Source organism: Danio rerio, chromosome 20 (assembly GCF_049306965.1).
Source record: "Danio rerio strain Tuebingen ecotype United States chromosome 20, GRCz12tu, whole genome shotgun sequence".
In the NCBI taxonomy this organism is placed as follows: domain Eukaryota; kingdom Metazoa; phylum Chordata; class Actinopteri; order Cypriniformes; family Danionidae; genus Danio; species Danio rerio.
In genome coordinates, this window is record NC_133195.1 from 49,693,227 (window position 1) to 49,705,591 (window position 12,365).

Sequence of the window (12,365 nt, forward strand, 5' to 3'; positions counted from 1 at the left end):
TTGACCAAACCCATTAATGGGTGATCTTGAATGTCATCAATTATTATATTATATTATATTATATTATATTATATTATATTATATTATATTATATTATATTATATTATATTATATTATATTATATTATATTATGCATTTTTAACTAAGTAAATATTTAATTTAAACATAAAACATTGATTTTATGATAGGGCATATATAGTATATAATATAATTTAATATGTAATAAAATACAATTGTTTAATATACAGAAATTGTATTTGATAATTAAAAAAAACTCAACCAAACTGTGATGTAATAAAAGTTATTTTACAATGCATAAAATAGACTATACATATTTTAGATATATAATATAAAATATATTTATTTAATATTATTTAGTCTTTTGGGATGTTATCTGACCTGAGCATGCTCTTTGAGGGATTCATTTGTTTAATATTCGTTATTTAATGATTAATCAGATGAAGCACAGCCCGCAGGTCACATTAGTCCTCTTAGTTTCAAGAGTATATTTTTACGTGTCTCATTGTGTTTCTTTTCTTTATCTCAGGCTGTATAAAGTCAGATCTGCGCAGACAGCTGGCAAACCAGCAAGCACAAACTGCTGTAAGTATCAAAGTATCCAACCAGAAGGTCATGAAGACTTTATACTTATCAGATAAAGGCGTGATGGCAGATTAAAGGCCCTGATATACGCACTATATATTGTTTGTCAATGATATTGTTCGGGTCAATGATGAGACAAAGCATTTTGGATTGTGCATCAAATAAAATTGGCAAAAATTATTTGTTTTGAATAGAAAATAAACAAGTTTTGACTTGAATGTTTCAAATAAAAAGGCTTTTTCCTGCCTCAAAATGAGGCGATCAAGACATTTTTGCGACTAGAGACAAAAACATTTAGCATTTTTCTCATAATCTTATTATGTAAAATATTATCTAATTCAAAAAATGTATTATTAATTAAATTTAATCAAATACATGACCAGTGCTTGAGTTTGGGATCTATCAATAGCCATTACTGCCTTTCTCATTTTTGTTAAAAGGCAGAGAGGGATTGAATTGATTATTTCAAATAACTTCAGTGACAAAAAAAAGTGCAAAATAAAAAGGGTTTTCCTGGATTAAAATAAGGCGATCATGATATTTTTGCTACTATAACAATAAACAAACACATTTGGCATTATTCTAATCGTAAGTATTATCTTATTTTTAAAAATTATTATAAAATGTAATTTAACACATGACCAGTGCTTGAGCATCACTTGAGATCTGTCGATCGCGATTCCTGCCTTCATAATGATTGTTAAAAGTTGGAAGTGGTGCAATATTTGATGTAGGTGACCACTTTCATCATTTTCTATGCAGGAAAAACCCTGAGAATATTAAACTCACTTGTAGGGCTGCACGATATTGGAAAAATCTGACATTGCGATATTTATTTTTTCTGCAACATACCGCAATATTAATACGATTTCACCAGATTTGGAAAGAAGTTAGATTAATTGGGATGATTCTGTATGGAAGTAAATTATACGTGCAATAAAATAAACAAAATAAAAGCATAGATAAATACAATAGAGCAAAGATAAGTGGAATAAACAGTACTTTATTGTTTTCTGGAGAGTCAATTGTCATTCTTCAAAATATGTGGCTAAGAAGTAATTGATGAGCTAAGAAAAAATCTTTTTCATTGGCCTAATCGTGCCATTAGAAAAAATTCCAAGCATTAGAAGTCTGAGATTGCATCCACCCAGGCTCATTCTGAAAACGTAGTCCCATGGACATTTCTGGAGACCACGAAATATGTCCTGGGAGGTATGTTTTTTTACAGTTTTTGTTTTCGCAAATCCGCAAGAGGCCGCCTTGTGCACTTTTTTGCATCTCAAATGTCTCTCACGAGTGCCGTTAGCACCCCCGCTGTTCTCGCGTAAACCCACCAGAGGCCGCTGTCGACTGACTGAATGACTAAATGATTGACTCAGTGACCGGCCAATTGACTGGCATACCCTCGTCCTTCCCTAAACCCAACCAATTTTACTGATTGACCTGCCCGCCCGCTTTTTTCCCTAAACCCAACCGACGGTTTACAAAAGCCATCCAGAAAAAGAAAAGTCCTTCTCTGATTCATACCATGTTATACCCCATTCTTACACTGTTATTCACTTGTTCGTTTTATTTTTGGATTTTGTTTTTGTCTTACCTCATTTCTGGAACCGCTCTTCCCCGAAATCGAACCCAGTCGTCGTCGTCGTCGTCGTCGTCGTCGTCGTCAACTTCTCTCTGTGTCTCAAGTCCGCCAAAGTACACAACGAGATAACTGGACAAAAATAAATAAACAATATTATTTATAAATAAAAAGGACACGTGTTTCTCAGTACTAGGTTGTGGCTGGAAGGGCATCTGCTGCCTCTGGTAGATTTAAGCAAGAAGAACAGGCATGAACGGCACTCGCGTAAGAAATTTGAGATCTTCAAAAGCGTATACGGCAGCCTCTGGTGGATTCGCGAAAGCAAAGCTGCAAAAAAAAAAACGTAGCTCCTGGACATATTTGGCGCTCACCAGAAATGTATATGAGGGTACATTTTCAGAATGAACCTGGGTTGTTTTTATTGCTTTGTTGCTCTTTTCATCCCTTAATTGTCACTTGATCTGGTTAATTTAGTCTAGCAGTATTCTGACACAGACACTGAAAAATTTAAATGTAAAAAACGACACAAAATGGGGTCTTTATTGTAAAAATAACATGATAAAATAAATATTTCTCAAAGATACAATTGCTACAATTTCTTGTGCCTGCATGCATACACAGTCAGAGGCCTTAAAAATGTATGCAAATAAAAATTACTCCCCAGGTTTTCTTTATATTATTGTATTTTTGTCACTGTATACATTTAAACTGTAAACATCCTGGCTTTACATTTAGTAGTCTGCCAGTAATAGTTTGTAATATTTGTTTGTATTATTTTGTCTTGACCAGAAGAAAACATGAAAAAAACTTATTATTTAAAAAAAATTAAAAAACAAAACACATGCAAATGATAAACTTTCACTCCATTTCGGTTTAAATCTCAGTGAGTCCACCAATCTAATGTGCTCTAAATTGCATAAAACTATAATCCCAACTTTGCAGATCCTGCGGTGTGACTATTGCTGATGCGCAAATTACGTTCATGATATTGACGCTGAAACAATATATTGTGCAGCCCTGCTCGCTTGATGCTGTAGTTTTTTTACTGCCTCTAACATGTACTGCAGACACTACATACTGTAAATGGCTAAAAATGAGTGTACTTTGGTGTTTGAGCCTGAACTCTGGTCATGTGGTTCAGCGCAGTGTTTAATGTATACTGTACATGAGCATGTTGTTCTAGTTTGTGAGCTGTTGTTTCAGCAGCAGGATTATCGTGTCCATGATCTTGCATTATCTTCAGGGGGTTTTGGCCCTGCGGTGCTTTGAAGCTTTATGTTGACACTCCGGTGCTGTGATTGGATGAAATTCCAGCTTTAGAAACACATTTCATCCTGTTCTGCACCCACTGACCCACTCATCTTTACATTTAAAGCTGTATCTTGTTTCTGATTCCATACATCCCATCCTATCCACACCCTTTTTTCCGTCGTCTCATTATCCTGTTCTAATTTCCCTCTTTCCTGTCATGTACACACACACTATCTTGTGCTTAGTAGTTAATCAAAAATCTAATGCTCATACACTACCTGACAAACTTGATTGCCTATCCAAGTTTTAGGAACAACAAATAATAACTGGACTTCTAGTTGATCATTTGGCATCAGAAGTGGCTTATAAGAAAGGGAAAGGCCTCTAGATTACGCTTATTTTACCAAAATAAAGTATGATCATGCCTTGATTTTTATTGATTTAATTAGCACAGTAAAAACTGACTCTGCTTAGACAAAAGTCTTGTCACTCAACAGAAATATTTTACAGTATACAATATAAAGATCATGCTGCGAGTTCATCAAGATTCTTTGGATTCATCTTCAATGCCTCCTCCTTCATCTTCCCCCAGACATGCTCAATAATGTTTATGTCTGGTGACTGGGCTAGCCAATCCTGGAGCACCTTGACCTTCTTTGCTTTTAGGAATTTTGAGGTGGAGGCTGAAGTATGAGGAGAAGCGCTATCCTGCTGGAGAATTTGGCCTCTCCTGTGGTTTGTAATGTAATGGGCAGCACAAATGTCTTGACACCTCAGGCTGTTGATGTTGCCGTCCATTCTGCAGATCTCTCGCATGCTCCCATACTGAATAGAACCCCAAACCATGATTATTCCTTCACCAAACTTGACTGATTTCTATGAGAATCTTGGGTCCATGCTGGTTCCAGTTGGTCTTCTGCAGTATTTGTGATGATTGAGATCCAGTTCAACAGATGATTTATCAGAAAAATCGACCTTCTGCCACTTTTCCAAATGATCAACTCGAAGTGAAGTTATTATTTGTTGCTCTTACAACTGGGATCGACAACAAGACTTTTGTCAGGCAGTGTAGAAGGAGCATTTATTTGATCAAAAATAATGGAAAAATTCAAATTAAATAATAATTTAATAAATGAATAACTTAAATTAAAGAATCAAAATCTTAAGTGTCTGTAAATCATAGTAAAGGTAATTTTATTTTCACCATAATACAAAAATTAATACATGTAAATAGACAAGACACAGGCTGGGTCAGTTGGCATTTCTGAGTGGAGTTTGCATGTTCTCCCCATGATCGTGTGGGTTTCCTCCGGGTGCTCCGGTTTCCCCCACAAGTCCAACGACATGCACTATAGGTGAATTGGGTAAGCTAAAATGTCCGTTGTGTGTATGAGTGTGTATGAGTGTTTCCCACTGATGGGTTGCAGCTGGAAGGGCATCCGCTGCCTAAAAACATGTGCTGGATAAGTTGACGGTTCATTCCGCTGTGGCGACTCCAGGTTAATAAAGGGACTAAGCTGAATGAAAGAGACAAGACACATCTATTGCACAATGTCTTTAATTCTTTTCTGTCTCTTTCGATCATTTTAACGCACTCTTTCTGAATACAGTTTTCTTTAATCCAACTGACCCAAAAACATCGAACAGTAGTAAAAGTTATCTTTCCATATTGCCACTTTTCCCACTCTGTTTTTCTTTGTTTCCACGTTTCTGCTCATGTCATTCTCAGTTTTGGCTTATCTATCCAAATCCATTCATGTTCACAAACCTGTATGTGTGCGTTTGTGCGTGCACGTGTCTGTGTGTCTCTTTGTGCATGCATGTGTGTGTGTGTTTGTGCTTATGTGTGTGTGTGTGTGTGTCTCTGTTTGTGTGTTTCCGTGTGCATCTCTGTGCATGTGTTTGTGTGTGTGTGTGTGTTTGTCTGTGTGTGCGGGTCTGTGTATGTGCATGTTTGTGTGTTTGTATGCACGTATGTGTGTGTCACTGTGCATGTGTGTGCACGTTTATGTGTCTGTGTGTGTTTGTGTGTCTCTGTGAATGTTTGTGTTTTTGTGTACATCTTTGTCCATGTATGTGTGTTTGTCTCTGTGTGCTTGTGTCTGTCCATGTGTGCGTGTGTCTTTGCGTGCACGTGTTTCTCTGTTTTCTGTTTATGTGTGTGTGCATGTGTATGTTTTGGTTTTCTGTGTGTATGTGTGTGTCTTTGTGGGCCTGTGTATGTGCGTCTATGTGCATGTATGTGTGTCACTGTGTATGTTTGTGTGTCTTTGTCTGTGCGCATGTGTTTCTGTGTTTCCTGTTGGTGTGTGTGCACGTGTTTCTGTGTGCATGTCTCTCTGTTGGTGTGTGTCTGTGCATGTGTGCACATATCCCTTTGTGTGTTTGCATGCGTGTGTGTGTGCGTGCTTGCGTGTGCGTGCACGCGTGTGTGTGTGTGTTTCATGTTTGTATGTCTGCATGTGTTCGTTTTCTGTGTGCATGTGTGTGTGTGTGTGTGTGTGTGTGTGTGTATGTATTTGTGCATATGTGTGCATATGTATGTTTGTGCGTATGTTGTATGTGTGTGTATCCACAGGCTGCTCTGGGCAGGTCATACGTTCAGGATCACAGCGGGACGACTCTCCTTCCCTCCACACACATGTGATCAATCAATCACTGCCTGCTTTTATTGCTCACTGAGGTTCAGGTATTGGCGACACACAGATCAGCCCTTCTGATTCACCGTCACGTCACAATCGCTTATGCACTGATTCAGATGCGCTTTCTCTCCCATCAGAGTCTAATGTTCATGATCTCCATCTGCTCTGTCTGAACGCTTCACCTTTGAGCTTTGTGTTCGTGTCTGTGTGTGTGTGTGTGTGTGCACCCACATAAAGGTTTTGGTTGTTTTCAAGGACTTTTTTGTATACTGACATGAGTATGACCTAGTTGTACTCTATTACAATGGTTTGTGAGGACATGCCTTGTGTCCTCATTACCCGGCAAGCATTTTTTTGTTTTAATAGATGTCTAATAGATGTCCAATAGATGTCTAAACACAGTTAGATTTTCACTGACAACCCATGTTTAGTCTCGTTTTAGCCAAGCTGTCTGCATTTAGATGTCTATTAGACGTCTATTAGATTTTCACTGACACCCCAAGTTTAGTCTTGTTTTAGCCAAGCTGTCCACATTTAGATTTCTATTAGATGTCTATTAGATTTTCACTGTCAGACCAAGTTTAGTCTTGTTTTAGCCAAGCTGTCCACATTTAGATGTCTATTAGACGCAAGTTAGATTTGCACTGACAGCCTAAGTTTGGCCTTGTTTTAGCCAAGCTGTCCACATTTAGATGTCCATTAGACAGACGTCTATTAGATTTTCACTGACAGCTCAACATTAGTTTTGCTTTAGCCAAGCTGTCTGCATTTAGATGTCTATTAGACGTCTATTAGCTTTTCACTGACAGACCAAGTATAGTCTTGTTTTAGCCAAGCTGTCTACGTTTAGATTTCTATTAGATGTCTATTTGATTTTCACTGTCAGCCGAAGTTTAGTCTTGTTTTAGCCAAGCTGTCTGCATTTAGATGTCTATTAGACGTCTATTAGCTTTTCACTGACAGACCAAGTATAGTCTTGTTTTAGCCAAGCTGTCCACATTTAGATTTCTATTAGATGTCTATTAGATTTTCACTGACACCCCAAGTTTAGCCTTGTTTTAGCCAAGCTGTCTATGTTTAGATATATAATAAACGTCTATTAGATTTCCACTGACAGACCAAGTTTAGTCTTGTTTTAGCCAAGCTGTCCACATTTAGATGTCTATTAGACGCAAGTTAGATATGCACTGACAGCCTAAGTTTGGCCTTGTTTTAGCCAAGCTGTCTACATTTAGATGTCCATTAGACAGACGTCTATTAGATTTTCACTGACAGCTCAACATTAGTTTTGCTTTAGCCAAGCTGTCTACATTTAGATATCTATTAGACGTCTATTAGATTTTCACTGACACACCAAGTATAGTCTTGTTTTAGCCAAGCTGTCCACATTTAGATTTCTATTAGACGTCTATTAGCTTTTCACTGACAGACCAAGTTTAGCCTTGTTTTAGCCAAGCTGTCTATGTTTAGATATATAATAAACGTCTATTAGATTTCCACTGACAGACCAAGTTTAGTCTTGTTTTAGCCAAGCTGTCCACATTTAGATTTCTATTAGATGTCTATTAGATTTTCACTGTCAGACCAAGTTTAGTCTTGTTTTAGCCAAGCTGTCCACATTTAGATGTCTATTAGACGCAAGTTAGATATGCACTGACAGCCTAAGTTTGGCCTTGTTTTAGCCAAGCTGTCCACATTTAGATGTCCATTAGACAGACGTCTATTAGATTTTCACTGACAGCTCAACATTAGTTTTGCTTTAGCCAAGCTGTCTACATTTAGATATCTATTAGACGTCTATTAGATTTTCACTGAAGCACCAAGTATAGTCTTGTTTTAGCCAAGCTGTCCACGTTTAGATGTCTATTAGACGTCTATTAGATTTTCACTGACAGACCAAGTATAGTCTTGTTTTAGCCAAGCTGTCCACGTTTAGATGTCTATTAGACGTCTATTAGATTTTCACTGACAGACCAAGTATAGTCTTGTTTTAGCCAAGCTGTCCACATTTAGATATCTATTAGACGTCTATTAGCTTTTCACTGACAGACCAAGTATAGTCTTGTTTTAGCCAAGCTGTCCACATTTAGATATCTATTAGACGTCTATTAGCTTTTCACTGACAGACCAAGTATAGTCTTGTTTTAGCCAAGCTGTCTACATTTAGATATCTATTAGACGTCTATTAGATTTTCACTGACAGACCAAGTATAGTCTTGTTTTAGCCAAGCTGTCTACGTTTAGATATCTATTAGACGTCTATTAGATTTTCACTGACAGACCAAGTATAGTCTTGTTTTAGCCAAGCTGTCTACGTTTAGATATCTATTAGACGTCTATTGGATTTTCACTGTCAGCCCAAGTTTAGTCTTGTTTTAGCCAAGCTGTCCACATTTAGATTTCTATTAGATGTCTATTAGATTTTCACTGTCGGACCAAGTTTAGTGTTGTTTTAACCAAGCTGTCCACATTTAGATGTCTATTAGACGCAAGTTAGATTTGAACTGACAGCCTAAGTTTGGCCTTGTTTTAGCCAAGCTGTCTACATTTAGATGTCCATTAGACAGACGTCTATTAGATTTTCACTGACAGCTCAACATTAGTTTTGCTTTAGCCAAGCTGTCTACATTTAGATATCTATTAGACGTCTATTAAATTTTCACTGACAGACCAAGTATAGTCTTGTTTTAGCCAAGCTGTCTACGTTTAGATATCTATTAGACGTCTATTGGATTTTCACTGTCAGCCCAAGTTTAGTCTTGTTTTAGCCAAGCTGTCCACATTTAGATTTCTATTAGATGTCTATTAGATTTTCACTGTCGGACCAAGTTTAGTCTTGTTTTAACCAAGCTGTCTACATTTAGATGTCTATTAGACGCAAGTTAGATTTGCACTGACAGCCTAAGTTTGGCCTTGTTTTAGCCAAGCTGTCAACATTAAGATGTCCATTAGACAGACGTCTATTAGATTTTTACTGACAGAACAAGTTTAGTCTTGCCTTAGCCAAGCTGTCTGCCTTTAGATGTCTATTTAACAGAAAATTGTGTACTGGAAATTCAAAACACTTCAAAATCATACTTAAAGAGGGCCTAAAGGTAATTAAAGGAACATATTTAAGGTAAGGCCATATAATAAGCTGTTTTTACTGTATTAAAAAAAAAAAACTTTGACCCTATGGAGAGCCCCTGTAAACTACCAATACCAACATGTGTGTGTTTGTTGAGTGTGTGTGTTCATTGTAGTTTGGTTGTATTAACATTAACCTTCATTTTAACCCACTAACTCAGCGGTGTGTGCATGAAACGGGTTGGCCAACAGAGGGCGCTGTTTAACTGTCTTATCTATTACAACTAATGCTGTGTTTTGTGTTTGTAGGACCATTTGGACACATCGCCAACACAAACAAGATTTTGAAGCCAAACAAAAAGCAGTGATCATGGAACGGATCATGTAGCATTACTTGTGACATTTTCTTTTTTAGTTTGTAACCGGCCTTGAATTTCAATCGATTTGGACATTTTCTTTGTGCTATATATGTGATTGTTTTTGTTTTGTTTTGTACGTTTTTAACTGCCATGGACTGATTGAGTATTTGTTTGTGTGAGCATTTGTGTTTACTTGATCAATAATCATCTCAGATTTTAGGATATATTCTAATTTTTAACTTTTATAAATTGGTGATTTAAATTATTCATCTTAACATTTTTCTTCTCACAATTTGTATAGACGTTTATATAAAAGATAAGAAAATAATAAGATGAAGCCCTTAAGTATGTGAGATTCATCAGTATTATGCAGTAGATATATGATAACATTGTTTTGTTTGATACAGCTGTGTTGTAGTTCATTTAAAGTCATGTTAGTCCATCTAAACCAACTCCAATCAATAAAACTAAAACTCCACATTTATTATTTAAAGCATTTTCTGTTTATATTTTGTGTGTATATATGAATATATTCTCAAACAATCTGTCTATGTGGAAAATTAAATTACTGAGTACTTTAAGGCTATTTTTAATGTTACTATTTGTACGTAGTATTTTATAACACAAAATAGTGCAAACGTATTGTTTTTATTATGTAATTTTACATAGTTATACAGTACATTATACTTGTTATATGTAAAACTAGCTTATCTATCTATCTGTCTGTCTGTCTATGTGTCTATCTATCTATCTATCTATCATCTATCTATCTATCTATCTATCTATCTATCTATCTATCTATCTATCTATCTATATGTGTGTGTGTTATATTTATATATGTTAGCTAATTGTATATAATTATAATTATATAATATAGCTTGTAATTTTACATAGTTATACAGTACATTATACTTGTTATATGTAAAACTAGCTTATGTATGTATGTATGTATGTATATATATATATATATATATGTGTGTGTGTGTGTGTGTGTGTGTGTGTGTGTGTGTGTGTGTGTTATAGTTATATATGTTAGCTAATTGTTTATAATTATATAATGTAGCTTAATCTACAGTTATAAAATATGTAGTTACGCACATAAATGTAAATACAAACACAATTTTATAACTATAGATTTATAGTTGTATTATATAATTATGATGTAAGTGTAATATAATAGTATTAATACAGTATGTTATTCATTATGTAATTATTTGAATAATATATATATATATATATATATATATATATATATATATATATATATATATATATATATATATATATATATATATGAATACTTTTATAATTATTAGTCTCTTGTTTATTTGTTCCCCAATTTCTGTTTATCGGAGAGCAGATTTTTTTTCAACACATTTTTAAACCAAATAGTTTTAATAACTCATTTCTAATTACTGATTTATTTTATCTTTGCCATGATGACAGTAAATAATATTTGACTAGATATTTTTCAAGACACATCTGTACAGCTTACAGTGACATTCAAAGGCTTAACTAGGTAATTTAGGTTAACTAGGCAGGTTAGGGTAATTAGGGAAGTTTGGTTTGTTCTGTAGACTATTAAAAAATTGCTTAAAGGGGCTAATAATTTTGATCTAAAAAAATGTTTTTATTATTATTATTTTTAAAAACTGCTTTTATTCTAGCTAGAATAAAATAAATAAGACTTTCTCCAGAAGAAAAAACTATATCAGACATACAGTGAAAATTTCTTAGCTCTGTTAAACATCAAGGAAAAATTTAAAAAAAGATAAATCTAAGGGGGGGCTAATAATTCTGACTTAAACTGTATGTATAAATTGTACATGTGTGTGCGTGTGCGTGCGTGTGTGTGTGTGTGTGTGTGTGTGTGTAAAAAACAATCACAAAGTGAGGTCAAATGAGTATCCATAAATATTTTAATGCAGTGACGGTTGCAGAAAAAGTTTCAGCATTTATATGACAGCATTTGTGATATATAGGTAAAAAAAGACATCTTATCTGACAATTTTATAACAGCATTTCATCATATATTTATCAAACTGTATAATTATTTCAAGTAGCAAAATTAAAAAAACAATCCGCATTAACATCCCGTACACATTCCAAAATAAAAGTAAAAACAGCTTGCCGTTTTAGACCTTTTTTTTTTTTTTCTTTTGACTTCTTTTTCTGAAACAAGTGCATTTGAAAGGGCATTTCAGATAAATGAGGCAGCAGCCTGTTCCTGTCCGTCATTGTTCATTCATTGATAGTCTATTTGAGCTCCCTGGTGTTTAGGTGGAGGTATTCATAAATTCACCAGTTCATTTGTGACCTATAATCCACAGTTGTCTGTCTGTTTGTTTGGGTGCTCGAGATGTTGGCATCAAATCCTCATCGTCGGCCTGCTGTTCTAAGGCACCTTCAGCTGTTTTGATTGTCTGCAAGTGTCATTGTTACCAATACACAAGCATGAGGCACACCTGTCAGAAGAACAACAGGACAAGCACAGCACAGCACTGGAAAAATCACCTTGGCCAGAGAAAATGAGCTGAAATCGGAATATATATGTATATTCATACACTAGCAGTCAAAAGTTTGGATTGAGGTGTAGCTATTGCAGTATTTTTAAAAAGCCTCTTTTGGTCAAGCTGCTTTTTTATTTCACAGCATCACATCAGTGAAATTTCATACAACAATCTCTTATAATGTTAAGAAATGGCTTCTTAATAAACATTGTGAACATAGTTTTTTTTTTTTTTGGCTGTTGTTGTTTATTTAAGTTTTGTTTATGATTTGTATTGGTTTGTAGGCCTATAACCTTTGGAAAAAGGGAGTCTTTGGGGGAATGTGGGTACATTTACGTTCTTGAGGAAT

The 12,365-nt window shown here is 35.2% G+C and overlaps 1 protein-coding gene and 1 long non-coding RNA gene across 4 annotated transcripts in view; one reads left to right on the forward strand and one right to left on the reverse strand.

The window, feature by feature from the left end:
• The window catches only part of flvcr2b (FLVCR choline and putative heme transporter 2b), a 37,691-nt gene extending 27,692 nt beyond the window's left edge, over positions 1-9,999 (forward strand). The window contains exons 9-11 of one of the 3 annotated variants that reach the window (XM_021473380.3): positions 548-603; positions 6,018-6,128; positions 9,457-9,999. In XM_021473380.3, the coding sequence (XP_021329055.2) occupies positions 548-603; positions 6,018-6,086 (125 nt within the window). In that variant the 3' untranslated portion in view covers positions 6,087-6,128; positions 9,457-9,999. Of the gene's footprint in view, positions 1-547; positions 2,413-2,489; positions 3,006-6,017; positions 6,129-9,456 lie in introns of those variants that run through there. The other 2 variants (XR_012396099.1, XM_021473381.3) reach the window with 2 other exon arrangements.
• LOC141379462 (uncharacterized) lies at positions 7,859-10,055 on the reverse strand. The gene is made up of 3 exons (XR_012396118.1): positions 9,191-10,055; positions 8,572-9,041; positions 7,859-8,340 (listed from the first exon to the last, which is right to left on the reverse strand). It is a non-coding gene; the product is annotated as an uncharacterized lncRNA (long non-coding RNA).
• Positions 10,056-12,365: the final 2,310 nt, after the last annotated feature.